Here is a 16201-nt window from a genome sequence, read left to right on the forward strand (position 1 = left end):
TAAAAAAAAAAAAAAAAAGGGTACAACTTAGCAGCATTAAGTGCATTCATGATGTCATACAACCATCAGCACTGTCTGATGTCATACAACCATCAGTTGTCCACAACTTCTTTACCACCCTAAACAGAAACCCTATATCCCTTAGGAGTCATTCCCCAGTACTGTCTCTCCCCAGCCCCTGAAAACCACTAATCTGCTTTCTGTCTCTATGGATTTACCTATTCTGGACATTTAGTGTAAATGAAATCATGTAATATGTGGCCTTCTGTGTCTGGTTTCTTTCACTTAGCATTATGTGTCCAAGGTTCATTCAGCTTGTAGCATGTATCCACACTTTATTCCTTTCAATGTCAGAATGGTATTTCATTGTATGGATAGACAACATTTTGTTGATTCATTCATCTGTTGATGGGATTTGGGTTGTTTTTACCCTTTGGTTATCATGAATAGTGCTACTGTGAATATTGGTGTACAAGTTTTTGTTTGAACACCTATTTTCATTTCTTTTGGGTGTATACCTAGGAGTGGACTTAGTGAGTAATTCGGTAATTATATGTTTGACTTATAGAGGAACTGACAAACTCTTTTTCTGTAGAGGCTGCACCATTTTACATTCCCACCAGCAATGTCTGAGAGTTCCAATTCTCCACATCTTTGCCAACACTTGTTATTTTCGGATGATCATGATGGTGATGGTGATGATGATGATGATGGGTTGCCATCTAGTGATGGTGAAGGGTTACCTGACTTTTTAAGCCAACTATGACTTACTGGTGTTCCATTTGCTATTGTTGTTACTGCTGTTGTTGTTACACTAACACTGTTCTACAGTAATGGAGCACAAGCACATCAAAGCATGATTCAATGTCTCCATTCTGATTAGAACCTCATGTCAATTCTAGCCATGTTTTTTTCAGCGGACAACTGAGTTAAGCACCCAATATACCTGACTACATGACACTATTACTTTTCTGCAGAATGGAGAAGGAGATATATTTGTGAGCTAGTATAGACTTACATCAATTTAATCAAAGTTTACATCAGCTGGTTTCCAACTTCAACATCTCCTCTTTGCAATCAAATTAATATAACGCAGACATTACTTAGTTAAATGAAGGCAGTAAAGAATACATTTGATTTTTCTACAAGAACTGAGCTTTCTTTTCAGAGGATTAGTGACAACAACAAAATCACTTCTCTCCCTTTGACCTGCCCAAGAAATTAGAAATGTCTGACCTGCCAAGAAGGAAATAAAAAGCACACAAAAATAATTTAGAAACTCACATATTGTCTATATTTTTCAATACATTTTTATTTAATAATGTCATGTTCTTTTATTAATTTATTTTTATGTTTTATATTCATGATATTCGTCATTATGAGCATATTGTATATTCATGATTTTTTATGGTTATGAAAATAATACATGCTCACATTTTTTTATTTTTTGAGCAAGAAAATTGAAATCACATTTTCTGCTACTTCTTAAGAGCTGTAAGGACTCGGGGGTCATGGCATGAAGGTCCCAGGACTACATTTGAATTATGAGCCTGGGTCCTAGGTCAGGTTCTGTGTGACCTGGGGATTATTACTGCTTCACCCTTCTATGAATCTGATAATTAACGTGGATACAAAGTACAGACACTCTGCCTCACGTATGAAATATTTTGTTTGAATTCTCCCTTTTATTGTCTGCCTACACTTCATGAATTCCCCATGCAGGCAAACTTGGTCTAGGACTCCACATGGAATTAGTGTTTTCTGTCCTCACATTAAATCAACAGGTACCTAGCCTGTCTCCCTTCTCCACAAGCCAGCCACTCCATGGCCACTAGTGAGAAAGGCTTCCATGTAAGGAACAGCCTCTCCCGTTGGATCTTTAGACACCTTCTGTAGTCCTGGTGCCTTTCAACACCTCCTTCATCACACCTGACAGCCATCGACCCTGCCTAGACACAAAATGCTATGCAGGACACTCCTCTTATTCTTTACTATCATTGGGTACCATCACTGCACATTACCATAGCATATGCTGTACGTCTTACATATATTATCTTACTACTCACAGCAACCTGAGGTGGGCGCGCTTCTCCCTGCACTTTACCTGAGCAAGTTACCCACCTGCTTCACGCCGCCAGCATGTGGAAGAGCCAAGCTCCCTGCCCAGCTCCCCTGCCCCAAATCAGGCTTTTCACCACCACGGATGCAACAGAAACATTTCACATCCTAATAGGTCTGCCATTTTCTTAGGGCCGACAGAGCTTATCAATCATCGACATCAGTGATCTGACACCCTTTCAAAAAATACATGTTTAAAGATACAAACGTGATGCTAAATTCCTTACATGTGCTGTTGTAGTTCATCTTTTCAGCTCTGTGAGGGAGGTACTGTTGTAACCCCTATTTTGCACAGTATTATTCCCATTTTCCAAGTTGGGAGGTTGAGGCTATGTGGTCTAGGGATACTAGCTCAAAAATGGCAAAAATGGGGTCTCAGCTGGGGACCGTGTGCCTCCAAAGCCCAACATAACCATGATAGCACATCCCAAAAAAAGGTTACAGTCACCCCAAGGTTAGAAGTTTGGGCTGTGTCACTCAGATTTTTTGAGGTGAAGCCTCCACGAAGTCAGTCCGCATTAGGCTGAGCATATATCTCAAATCACATCACAGTGCTCCCACAACATAAGCCAGCCCGGTGCAGTGACTGTCTTTCTCTCTGGGTTAGCAATCCCAGCCTCTGCGTGCACTGGGTTTTCTCTGAAAGGCTCCCGTCATCTTCACTCAGACTCTTCCTGAAAGATGCTTTTCGACTCCCTAGAATGCCACGTGCCATTCTGTGAAAGGTCAGGATCCAACGCAAAAGGCCCTCACTGATGGAGGGAGGGAAACATGTGCGGATGGAGCTGAGGAATGTGTGTGGGCCAGCCACAAAGCCCGGGCTTGTGCTCCCAGATCTGGGGGTGTTCTTGGGCCCCTACAAGTTCACCACGGGTGGAAGAGCCCTGTTTGCAGTTGTGGACAAAAGCCAGACAACTGTGGCCTACAGACTTTCTGCAGCAAAGAACAATGTGGAACAATTTTTGTCTCTATTCCTTTGTGTAATGTAGTATAGGAAAGACTTTCTTGCCCGGGTTGCTGTTGAGTTTAATGCTGTCATATTAGAATTAGGTTGCCCTCATAGGGGAAAGCCTGAGCTGCCCCCCTTGAGCTGCAGTCTCTCTTTGTGTCCTTCATCTCTTCTGTGAAGATTTCTCTAACTGTGCCAACCAGCACCGAAGTTTTCCTTCCACCACAACTTAAGTCCCTTACAGCTCAGACTACACATTCTAGGGTGGTAGAACAGGAGAGAAGTGCTCAGGTCTGGAATCCTGAGTTCTGCGTCTAATCTCTCTGCAACTTACCATCATGTAGGCCCAGGCAACTCATGGCCCCCACACTTATCCTCAGTCTTCTTATCTATAAAATGGCAATTTTATAGACTCACTAGCATTATAGACATGAGCCAATCCAGCAGGTCTTATTGAGAGCCCATCATGTGTCAGGTTCTCTGCCAAGCCCTTTCATGGTTTTAAAGAGATAAAGCCAGAGATATCTAAGAGCATATGTATTTAAAGCAGTCAAGGGGTGCCTGGGTGGCTCATTTGGTTAAGCAACCAACTCTTGATTTTGGCTCAGGTCATGATCTCAGGGTCCTGGGATCGAGCCCCACATCAGGCTCTGCACTCAGTGGGGAGTCTGTTTGTCCCTCTCCCTCTGCTCTTCTCTCTCTCTCTATCCCTCTCTCCCTCTCTCACTGATAAATAAATAAAATCTTTTAAAAAATTAAAAAATAAAGCAGTTAATAAGGTAGCATTTCCAAAAATAGGTCCTGTAGTGTTTTCTGTTCACATGTGGTTTAAGAAAAAAAAAAAAATTCTATGATTAAGTAAATCGCAGAATTGTTGTTACACAAAGCTAACCAAATTATGTTGAGATAGGACTTCTCAGAGCTGACCACGTGCTGTGCAGCTAGAAGGAGGGGGAAGGTATGTTCAATTTCCTAGGCTTCTTTGCCCAAAAAAACTTTTTGGGGGCAGATTTTTATTTGTAAGAGTGGCTACTCACATACTATGGAAGAGTTTTCTACAGAACACTAGGAAAAATCAGAAGGAGGGTTCAGGCAGTCACTGAAGCTGGTGTTATTTTATATACTGTGAAGATGAAATTGTCACCCAAGACAATATATAGGAGAGTGCCCTGGACATTGACAACTGTCACCTGCATAGTCTGTCTCTGATCTCATAATGCTTTTGGACTATTACTTGAGTGCTAAGTGTTGTCTTTCCAAATACAGCAAGTATCAATTAAATGGCCCATAAGAGCAAAGAGGGTGGACAGATCTATGAGCTATTTAGGCATATCACAAACCACGGGGGGGAGTGGGGGACAGTACTTATTGGTGCAAAACAGGCAGACAGTAGAACAGACCAGAAGGCTCTAAGATCCATGTATATTTGGGAATTGATATATGATGAAGGTGGCACCACATATCAGTGGAGAAAATAGCATTCTCTTGGTAGATAGTGTTGAGGAAAAAGGCTTCCCTATGGATTCCCACCTATGTACAAAAGTGGATTCCAGGGATGATAAAGACATGGTAAGAGAAGGAAAACTCAAGTGTTTTTTAGAAGAGAATATAAAGAATGAAGTGAGTCAGGCGAGGATTTCTTTACAAAATCCCAAGAAACTATCCTTAAGGAGAAACAAATCATTTTCTTACATCAAAGTTAAATACCCCCGTTCATCAGAGGACAGAGTGGGCAGAGGGAACACAGCTGATAGCAGAACTGGGGGACCTGTTTCCCTCCATCCCTTGCTTATCAGTCTCCAACCACATTGGCCTTTCTCTCTATCCCTTTTATATACCAACCTCCTTCCTGCTTCAGGGCTGGTATACTTCTCTGTTGTTCTGCCTAAAACATTTTCTCTTCTTGATTCACCTAATTTCTACCCATACCCATGATCTCAGTCAAAATGTTTTTCCCTTAGAAAGGCCTTCCCTGACTGCACTCTCCTTTCACCTTCTACTTTGTGTTCATTGCACTCCTTGCAGTTGCAAGTAGATAATCATTTGTGGAACTCTGAACTTGGTGTCCCTCTCCCCTACTAGGTGGTGTGTAAGCTCCGGGAGAGCAGAGGTCACCTGCTCAGGACTTGGCACAGTGCTCTATGCCTAGAAGATACCTTAAAATGTTAACAGACTGAGTTGAGGAGGGTCAGTTGAAAGAGGACATATCCCATACCACATGCTACATGGATGCTGCGAGCGTAGGGAAGATTCCAGCATACCTTAAACTTTATGTCAGCAAGAATTTGGGGTAATTACTTGTGTTCCTGCTTCTCCCTGTCATCTGGAGACTCAACATCTCAACTCTCATTTGTATCACCTGCAGTTCCTTGCACTGCATTAGGTGGTACACAGATACTCGTTGATTATATATCTATCCTGCTTCCTCCCACCACACTAGGTTTTCTATATTTGGACTATCACATCAACCACGTTTAGTGATTTGCCTTCTGAAAACTCTCTTTGACAGTTGGCGTCAGCCTCCATTTAATTGCTTCTTTTGTTGACAATTCTCACTCTCTGTTGCCTCTTAATTTGATCTAAGCATTCAGTTATTCAACAAATATTTATTGCAAACCTAGTGGGCGCCAGGAATGTGCCAGGCACTAGAAAATCTGGCACTCCCCCTCCAGCATTGACATGCTAACATGACACGTCAAAGGAGTCACTGAACAGAGCAGCTCAACTTAGTTAAATATTGAGGGAGGCCTAAATGGACCCAAATTTGGACACAGCGCAGTGACTGAGCAGGCACAGTACAATGCCAAAGCTGGACCAGTTCCCAGCTTATTTTGAGTAAGTGCTTTCGAGTGTGGCTTCATTATTCAGGACTGGAAAACTCTTCAGAACAATAGAAATCTACCCAAGCATCATTATGAAAAGATATTCTTAAGTAAAATAAAAAATAACCATACTCTGTTATTGTTTTTTAAATACTTGTCATGCTCTTGAAAGGGTCAATTCAGAGACAACTAAAGCATCCTGTTCAGATTAATAAATAGAGACATTGGAAGCTTGCTAAAGATAAACTTACAAACTACCCTTCGGAGATGATTTTGATGACAAATCTAAGTTGGTGTCAGTTTGGTTTTTTTTTTTCCTAGTCTTATCAAGAGTATTATTACTTAATAAACATTGATCTGGAGCCAGTATATTGTGATATCTACTGCAAAGAGGTGGGGTCTTCTGATGACAGTGTTTTGTGTAAGCTGACCAGGGAAGGATGATACTGTATAGAGAGCCTTGGAAGGAGGATTGTCTGTGAGAGCTACCTGCCCACCATTGTTTATTTTAGTATTCCTAAAGATAAAATCCCATGGAAATGGATTTAAGGGAGAATCTCCCATTAATGTTATCAACCCCAAAGTGAAATCACATGTCCATAATGGAGTAAGCTTCCTGCCTACTCAGAGAAGGCTGGCTTCCTGAAGTTTCTTCCCAAAGGTCTGGAAAAAAGGAAGTCACTAGGTGCAACCACCTTTAAGGAGTAGGGTGTTAACTATGAAAATTTTTTGGAATTCTTGTACATGAGAGATGTGTTTATTCGCTCCCATTTGTTTATTCAATAACTTATTTATATCAGTCTGGACTAATGGACATTTATTTTATGCTTTGGGTTATAATTCAATACTACATTCTGTATTTTCTTGAAATTATTCCAGCTTTGGCTATTACACACTCTTTCAGTTGTCTCCTGTGTCCCTTTGTCCTGCTCCGTTAATTATGAGGTGTTTTTCTGTTTGGTGTTTTTATTTGGTCTTTGAGCACTTCCTTTCTTTCCGGCACTCAAGATGTTCCCGGTCATCTTTTATATTTCATGCCTCAGCTCTAGAATCAGCATTTTCCAAGGGGCCCTCCTTGTGGAGGTTTTGTTTTTTTTTTTTTTTTCTTATAGTTGATGGAGGTATTTTGGTAGCCACTGTGCTAGGCACTTGGTACATATTGTCTTTCTTAATCCTCCTATCAACACTAGTATGTAGCCTTTGACTTCATTTCCTAAGTATAGAAACTGGGGCTCAAAGAAAAAAAATGACTTACCCAAGGCCACACAGTAAGAAAGCAGAGCTGTGATTCCTGATCAAATCTGTCTGACTCCAGAGCTCAGACCCTGAACCCTGGCTGCACAAGGGCCAGCCTCCTTTGTTAGCAAAGCTAACACCAGGTGGAATATAGCTGTTGCAAACCACCCTGAAAGGGCAAAAGCCAGTGAACCATACTCTGGAAGTCCTCTCAGAACTCTAGCCACACTGATCCCTACCTTCTCTGAACTTCGCGCTGATCGTTGAAAGCCTTCCCTGGCTGTGGAAGGTGCTGATGTGCTGTGTTATGGTTTTTTCCGTTTATCTAAATGCCCAGATCAGACTGTTAGCTCCTCAGAGAGCAAGCAAAATCTACCACCATGTAAGATTATCAAAAGAAGTAACTTCTAGAAGCCATATACCTTCAGAACAGACTGGGGTGAGAGAGCTGCCATCAAAGACAAATATTCAAACCCCTGCCTTTCATACAGGAAAGGACAGATGTCCACTGAAGGGATATCGCAGTGTTTTCATGGTTATATTGCATCGATTCAGTCTCCCCCTGGGCAAGGAGCTTCTCAAAGATAAAGGTCGTATCTTCCGCATTCTCCAGGGCCTGAGACAGTGTGTATATTCTAGGCACTCATGTAGTATGTGTAAAATGCTTAAGAAAGCTCTTGAGTCCTGGGCAGAGACTGCCTGTCCTTGATTTACACACAATTTTAACCTGCTTTCCTCTGAACAAGGCAGCAGTATGAGGTGGCTCTAGAGGTAGACAGACTGACAGCAGTGAGGAATGGTAGGTCTCTGCTTCATTCAAAAACCCCACCGATGGGGTGCCTGCGTGGTGCCGTCGGTTAAGCGTCTGACTCTTGATTTTGGCTCAGGTCATGATCTCAGGGTTGTGAGATCGATCCCTGGGTTGTGCTCCACAATGGGCATGGAGCCTGCTTAAGATTCTCTCTCTCCCTTGCTCCCCTTTCCTCCTCCCCTGGCTTGCATGCTCGCTCTCTCTGTCTCTCTCTTGCTCTCTCGCTCTTGCTCTCAAGAAAAAAAAAGATTCAAAAACCCCACTGAAAAAAGACAGTGAATGGAGAACAGAAGTGAAAAGGGGTAAACATACATGGTCACAGAGAAAGGGAGAGAAAACAGTTGAGAGAGAATGACGGAGAAAGCAGGTAGATGAGAGCTAGACATACCTCTAGGATTGAAACCCACTCCAGGAAGTGAGACAGGGCCACTTATCCATGAGGCATTTTAAGTACAGTGTCTGGGGCCTGCAGAAGTCAACAGGGACCTGGACTGGTCAAAACTCTGCACAAAGACCCTTCACTTCGACTCTCCATCTCTCCCCAGCTCCCATCCCCAGTTGACCCAGTTACATAATAAGTACCTCTTCCCAACCTCGCAGAAGATAGGAAGATTGTTTTTTAGAAAGTTTGACCAGGGTGCCTCAGTCGCTTAAGTGTCTGCCTTCGGCTCAGGTCATAATCCCAGAGTCCTGGGATCGAGTCCCCCATCGGGCTCCCTGCTCAGTGGGGAGTCTCCTTCTCCCTCTCCCTCTGCCTCTCCCCGCTGCTCGTGCTCTCTCTCACTCGCTCTCTCAAATAAATAAATAAAATCTTAAAAAAAAAAGAAAAGAAAAAGAAAGTTTGACCAGAGGACCTCTGAGCTCTAGACATTCGGCATAGATGAGGTCAGGAATGAAGCATGAAAATGGGTTTAACTAAAAGTCTGTCCCTGAACAGCAAAATGCCCAGCCCCCTTCCCCTCTGACACTCAGAACTCCTATATCAAAAGTTACACCCACCACTTTCCTAGCAGGAGTTAGAGATTTCTTTTTTCATGAGATTAGCCCACGGGTACTGACTGCCCATTGCTACTGACATCTGGACACTCTCCACTGAGTTAGCCAAACCCCCACTACTGTGCCCTATGGCAAGGTTCACCCATCTAGAAACACAGAGCTTCCAGCCAGCTTTTTTTATTCTCATGAAAGACAGAAGAGCACATCCATCAAACAAGGAAGGGATGGCATAAAAATGAAGGGTCAAAAAAATTAAAAAATGCTCTAGAAAACTAAGAGTATGATAGTACAAAATTTTTAAAAATAACAGAAAAATTGGAACTTAAAGTATGACCCCAAAAATAGAAATTAAAGAAAAAGGATTAAACAGTAGGAGGGGAAAAAAGAAAATTTAGAAAATAAAGCATTTTTTTTAAATGAAGCATTTATGGGCTCCAGGGAAAGAAAAAAAATGTACAAGAAAGCAAAGGACATGTAGTTAAAGAAAACTACTTGGCACAGCTGTGGACAGTGTACACATAATCATAGTAATGTAGATTCTGAATATTGATTTTACCAAAGTTGTAAGGATGAGTCTATACCATTGCAGAAATTCAGTGGATAACATCTAAAGTTGATAAATCAAGAGATAGTGTGGAAGCATATTCGGGGCCGCAGGGAGAGAAACACGTGGAGGAACATCCTGGCAAGTTGAAAGCTCTTGCAGTGGTAAGACGTATGAGCCATTGCTTTTTGATTAGAAGCTTTATAAATACTTAATGTTTAATACTTGTTTTGATATAAAAATAAATAATACTTTAAAAAAAAATAAGACACACTAATTTTAAAATGTCAGCCTGATGGAGCCATTTCGTGTTCAAGCAGCCACGTGCCTCCGATAGCCCCTGGAGGGCATTGTAGAACAAATAATGTTAATGTCAGTGGTCTTGAGTGATCCAGAAAAGGTTTGATTTTGTTCTGCTTTAGAGAAACAGATGTGAAAGGGATTCTGCTGCGAGCTTTAGTTATTTGGGGGAGAGTACCCATGTGGACTGTCCTCCGCTCCCAGTATGGGAAGAATGGTGCTTGCTTCCCTTCCCCATCTCCCAGTCAGGCTCACCCTGTGGCCAGAAGAATCGAGGGCTGACTGGCCTCAGACTGACTTGACCTGGTCCAGAGCTCTGATCTTCATCAGAAGCCGTGAGTCTGCCAGACTCCTTTCTGCCCTGCAGAACTGATCTGCCAGCAGGTCCCTGCAAGCCCCATATCCTCATCCTCAGATGGTTGCATTGAGGTCAGTTAGTGAAATTCACCAGCCCTAGGGCAGAATCCTCTGTGGCAGAAATTAACCTCCCCTGTCCCAGAGGCTGCAGTAGTGAGTAGGAGGGACACAGACAGGGGAGCATTTCCCTTACTTGTTCTAATACTGCAAAGACCCCAGGGATGCTTCATTTGGCTGGTATATGCCTGGTTTAGTGTTAGTAAGCAGAGACAGCCAAATAAAAGTCACACTGACCAGCTGCCATGAGAGGCCCTTCGGAGCCTGTTAGCTGCTTCATGCATTTTACCTGGTAATCTTTTTGTTATCAAGGTCTATGGGAAGATTGCAGCAATACTTCCCAGGCTCGAATGAGGCTTTTTGTTTAAACCCTGACATAGCAAAGACTGTGTTTCCCAGGACTTTAGCATATTAGAACAATTAATGGTAAATTATAATATTTTGACATAGCAATAAAAAGGGATGAGTGCCTTTCTTATATCTCTTGCTATAAGCCTTGAGCAGAGCTGTTGGGAGATTTTTTTCTGCTGTGGAATTATTTGAATAGTATTAAGGGCAAGCGAGTAGCATTTGAAGAAACTGGGATTTGAAAAATAATGGTGAGCCAGCCACATAGAGGGAGATCCTTTGAAATATGGAGATGGAAGTTGCTGGAAATGGAAGAAGCCCCTGACTCAGTGCCCAGATGGGTTGCGAAGATTGGTAATGCCAAGGGGGTCTTCCTCATTTCTCTCCATCTTTCCCTCCCTCCTTCCACCCCTCCTCCTTCCTCCCTGTCCTTCCTCCTCCTCCTCCTGTCTCTGTCACTACTCCCCTCCCCCAACTCCCCCATTTCCCATAACTGCTGGAGGACTTAGTGTGTGCCTGGCACTGGACCACGTGTGTTTTAATAATTATAGAGAGAATTTAGTAATTTCAGTAATATGTGAACTTTAATAATTCAATAATATTTGTCCCATTATACATATCAAGAAACTGAGGCTTAGAACTATTAATTTGCCTAAAGGCACCCAACTGGCAAGTGGTAGAGCAGGGATGGTAAGCTAAGCAGGCTGACTCCGGGGCTTCTGTTGCACACGCAACACATAGTGAGTGCGCAGTTGTGTCAGCCGCGAGCTCGCTGATCATATCCATGTTGATGGTGGAGAGTGCGCAGAATGACCCACGGAGCAGTTAAGTGATTTGCTCAAGGTCACACACCGGTCAGTGACAGCAGAATATATCCTATTCTCTCACTCCACATAGCCCTTCTCTCTGCAGTGCCAGCTTGCTGAATATAAGAAGAATTAGTACGTTAACTTCTAGAAACATAAAATCTCCTGTCTGGGTTCCAGGTTCCGAATCCTTACATTACTTGAATTGATTTTCAGTTTTAAGTAGAACTGTTGACAGTGCCAAAAGCAATGTCAAAGAAACTATTTTAGGCTAATATTTGTTACGTAATGGACAGAAGAAGCCTGTGACAGTATTAAATTTCTTTTTCTCTTAGCTAATTAAAACACAAAGCAGAAAGTTTACCATCAGGCAGAATTTTAACTTGAAGCCATGGCAGGGGATTCCCGTGAATCAGCAGCTGCCCTGATGAGACAGAAGGCACCGTCTCTTTCCCTGACACTCGGACAACAGCTCTGGCCCGAGGGGATCTGGTTCTCCAGGGCCTGGGCGGGACATGGGTATAGGTTATGCGTTTTAGTTCACCTTGGGCCAGAGCTACTGTCCTAGTGTCAGGGAGAGAGATGGTGACTTCTGTCTCATCAGGGCAGCCCCTGATGCACTGCAGTCCCCCACAGGGGCTTGGGTGGGGAGACCATGACACCAGACTTTCAGTTTATGGAAGGAATGCCATCCTGGTGGCTCCCTGTCCCTGCTAGCCAGCCACTCTGCCACATGCAGCTGCTCAGCTGAGCTCACGAATCCCCTCCTACGCCCTGCCAGCTTTAGAAGGAAAAAGACATGAGACGCTCATCCCACAACCTTCCTACCTCCATGACCTCCTTTTTTCATTTCATCTTGGTGAAACCTATTTATATTCTTTTTAAGGCTCAGCTGAAGCATTCACAAACATCTCCTTTGATTCCCACTCCATAGCCTCAAGCTATGCATAATCTTACCCTTCAGGAAAGTTCCCTACACACTTTGTTTGTGGCTCTTTAATCACCCGGGATGGTTCTCCGTCTAGTATTATTTGTGTGTCCATCTTATTGATCCCATTAGATCCTAAGACCTTAAAAATAAAAAGGAGTCTTATTTATCTTTGCTTTCCACACCGCTCTTAGGACAATGGTTTCTCTGGGCTTGGGACTCAGTGCCTAGTGGTATTATAGAATTTTGGGGCAGATAAATGTCATGTGGTAACAAAGGTTTAGAAAGAAGAGAATGACTACCCACATTCCTTTCTTCTGATAACAGCTATCCGGATACTGAGGTGTTCTGGCAGCAATTCAGGGAGAACTTCTAAGTCAGGGGTTGACAAACTGTGGCCTATGGGCTAAATTTGGCTCCTCTACCTGTTCTCATTTGGCCAATGAAATAAGAAGAGTTTTCCATTTTTAAATGATTAGGGGAAAGAAGGAAGACGAACATTCTAGAATACAGTAAGATTGTGTTAAATTTAAAACTATTTGAAATTCAGATGTCACTGTCCATGAATAAGGTTTTACTGGAATTCAGCCATACCCATTTGTCTGTGTACATTCTGTGATGGTTTGGCACCAAAACAGCAGTTAGAAGTGGAGCAGTTACCGCAGAGACCATACATCCCACAAAACCCAAAATATTTACTATCAGACCCTTTGTAGAAAAAGTATGCTCCCCCCCAACCTCTGAGTCATTCTCAGAAATGCCTGCCACAGTGTGATATCGACTGGGGTGCTCTTTTTGACAAAGAAAACATTGGATGAAGGCACAGGGAACATTTCGGTCTGAATTGCACCTGGATTCTCACAGCCAGGGAAGAGGCCAGAGGGGCTGACCTTGGGTATTTTCCATACGCTTTCTGCTCTCCAGTTAGGACACTCCATGGTTCCTTTGGAAAAATTACAAACTAGAAAGTATGGAATTAGGAGATTACCAATCATTCCTTATCATTCTATGTACCAAAGGTAACTTACATCTGTAGGAAGATCTAAAGGACTCTTTGTTGCTGGGTTGCCTCTGATTCACTCTGTGTGTGTGTGTGTGTGTGTGTGTGTGTGTTAGGGAAATCTATTTTGAGTGCGTGTTGGTCTCTGTGGGTCTCTTTGGAGGAAATCCGTTTTGGATGAATGCCAATTATCATGTATGTGGGGATCATGAAGACATTTGGAGTTTTCAAATAAAGACACATCAATTAGCACTTGGTGAAGACCAGTTCAGCCCCTTGGAGAGTTGTGGTTACAGTTATTTTTTTGAAATTTGCCATTTTCATGTGTTTCTCTTATTTTCTTATTACAGGGTAATGCCCTATACTTCAAATCAGCCAGAAATGTTACAGTGAACATTCTCAATGACCAGACTAAAGTGCTAACTCAGCTCATCACAGGTAAGAAACTAAAGGACTTCGCAGGGCCCAGTCCACGCTAAGCACTCAGAAAACATAGAGCCAAAGACTGAATGAAGTACCACGTGACCTAAAGAAAGAAAGACGCGCTGACATGTTTTACAGGGTGGAGAAGAAGGTAGCATGTGTGCCATGATTCTACTAAAGGGTAAAGGCTCATCATATACACACACACATTTAACTTATGCAAATCCAACAATACTCATTTAGAGGGGCAATAAGCTATTTTTCATGTAACATGGCTCCTAAACATAAGCCATCTGCTTCGTCTGGTGCTCAACAACAGAAAAGCTCTCTGCTCCCATGCTCGAGGACAAGCTGGCTGGGTTGGATTAATTGAGAGAGAGAGCACAATATACACAAAACCCTGCACACAGACTTTATGGGGCGTAAAGGGGATTTTTAAAGGTAATTTGAATCCATGCCATGTTTTCAATATGTGCTGACTTTGAACCTGACTCAAATGCACAATGCAGAGGTACCTCCTTTGATTATGTTTGTGTGGTTCCTTTCATCTGAGCAGATCTGCTCCTAACAGTTGCGGAAAGCACCCACTGGGCTTTAAGCTGCATATTCCTAAAATTTAAACAAGGATTGGTTATTCACGTAATGATTACAATGATAAGCCTGGGCCTTACGGTCATGGAAATGTGTTGAGTGGTCTGACCCATGCCCCCAGTGTAGGTTATGAGCCACAGTAAACAGGAGCCATTATGCATCCCCACAGCGGAAGGGAAAAGCGGTATGCGTCTGAATAGCATTGTTACACTTCCAGAGAGAAAATGCCATTTGTTTGGCTTCAGGGCTGAGAGAGAAGTATACAGATGGACATTTTGATAAGCCAGTTGCCCAAATACCCTGAAACATTACTGTGACTGAAACATCTGGCGCCCCCACTGATAAACCCGCCACGGGGAAACAGGTGCTTTGTGCCCCGAGGCTTGCTGGGGAAAGGGTCTCTGTGCCCTGCGGGAGCACTGCATCTGATGTCTGGAGAGCCACAGCCAGGGGTGACTTGGACCGTCTACCAGTGGTGGAAGGAGCCACCACACGGCGCGGCGCCTAATCCGTTAACATGTTCCAGTGTGCAGCTGGATTGTCGGCCTTGCTTACAGGACATCTGGCCTGCAGTCACCACGCTAAATAATTAAATAAACAGCTTCAGTAAGCAGTGATTTAAGCAGCGTGTGTGAAAATTGCCTCCAGGAGGGAAATAAATCCAACCTCCCGTTCCCTGATTCCTCTGTTCAAAAGGAACTTATTTAGTCTGTTGATCATTTGCCATTTATTTGCCATGGGAGGTTTGGTTTACTTGAGAGATTTTGTTTTGATAAAGCTGGAAGTGCCCGAATGACTATTCTTCAGTCAGTGTCTCTCCCCCACCCCATCCCAACCTCCTCCTCTCCCTCCTGTCCCCAAATTCCTGACCCCTTCCTCTTGCCTCCCCTCCCCACCCTCCGGTTCCATCCTTCTTCCCCTTCCCTCCCCACCCCCTCTCTCTTCTTTCTCTCTGCCCCTGTCTTTCCTCCTCCTTCTCTCTCCCCCATCTCTCCACTCTCTCTCTCTCTTTCTCTCCTTTTTCTCTTCCATTCTCTCTTCTCCCCCTCCTTCCTTGTCTTCTCTCTTCCTGTCTCCCCTGCCTAAGTTAGGCCCTGCCGGCAGCTGAGACCCCTCTCCGGAGCTCTCACAGTGAGGCCCAAGAGAGCTCATATTAGAATGAGATGGGCAAAAAGCCACTCTAACAGCAGCTGACAGGAGCCTTTCAAGATGATCACTAGAGAGGGTAATAGATGGTTCAAAATATAATTCTAAGTACATAGACGCATGCATGCTCACCCTGTCAGGTTTTCCTTCAGGCTTCTCCTTTTGCATTTATGCACGTGGTGGAAAGCACAGAGCAGTTCCGGAAGACAGGGTCTGCTAAAGCTTGTTCTCCTTGGTGGTGTGCCTACCCCAGAGCAAATGACCACTCTCGTCCAAGTAGCCAGGCTGACACCGGCAATCCTGAGGATCAAGACTTCTGCTGACCTCAAGAATGTCTCAAAAGCCCAGTAGAAATTCCAGTGTTAGCAGTCCAGGTAAATTTTTCCCACAGAAGAAGACTTTCAGTGATAGTTAAGTTGCCAGGCAAGGCCACAAAAGCACATCTGGCCCCCCCCTGCAGCTGATTTAGTGCCCGCTCAGTAGTGGCCCATAGAGAAAGCCCTCCGGCCTGCATGGAGGAGGGTTGTAATGAGCCTTTCATGGCATCTCATCAGAGCAGGGAAGGGTCTCAGGATCAAGGGGGTTGGGGGGAGAGGAATTAGGCAGGATGGCCCCCTTTCAGCTCTCAGATTCATGGCATTGGCATGACTGGGGCCCTGCTGGTGTGTCCTGATGGGTTCCAGTTCTCCCTGTGTAGGAGATGCATTAAGGATTTAAAGAAGTACTCCGCACATACCACCATGCACCGAGGGAGCTTAACTGGAGAGTA

At 43.6% G+C, this 16201-nt stretch overlaps 1 protein-coding gene across 3 annotated transcripts in view; it reads left to right on the plus strand.

Annotated features, from left to right (window-relative positions):
• The window catches only part of SGCD (sarcoglycan delta), a 361831-nt gene that overhangs the window by 205122 nt on the left and 140508 nt on the right, over window positions 1-16201 (plus strand). For all 3 annotated transcript variants that reach the window (XM_081826230.1, XM_081826228.1, XM_081826229.1), the window contains exon 4: window positions 13623-13710. In XM_081826230.1, coding sequence (XP_081682356.1) covers window positions 13623-13710 — 88 coding nt within the window. The remainder of the gene's footprint in view (window positions 1-13622; window positions 13711-16201) is intronic.

Source organism: Leptonychotes weddellii, chromosome 7 (assembly GCF_054177405.1).
Source record: "Leptonychotes weddellii isolate Sample4059 chromosome 7, ASM5417740v2, whole genome shotgun sequence".
NCBI lineage: Eukaryota > Metazoa > Chordata > Mammalia > Carnivora > Phocidae > Leptonychotes > Leptonychotes weddellii.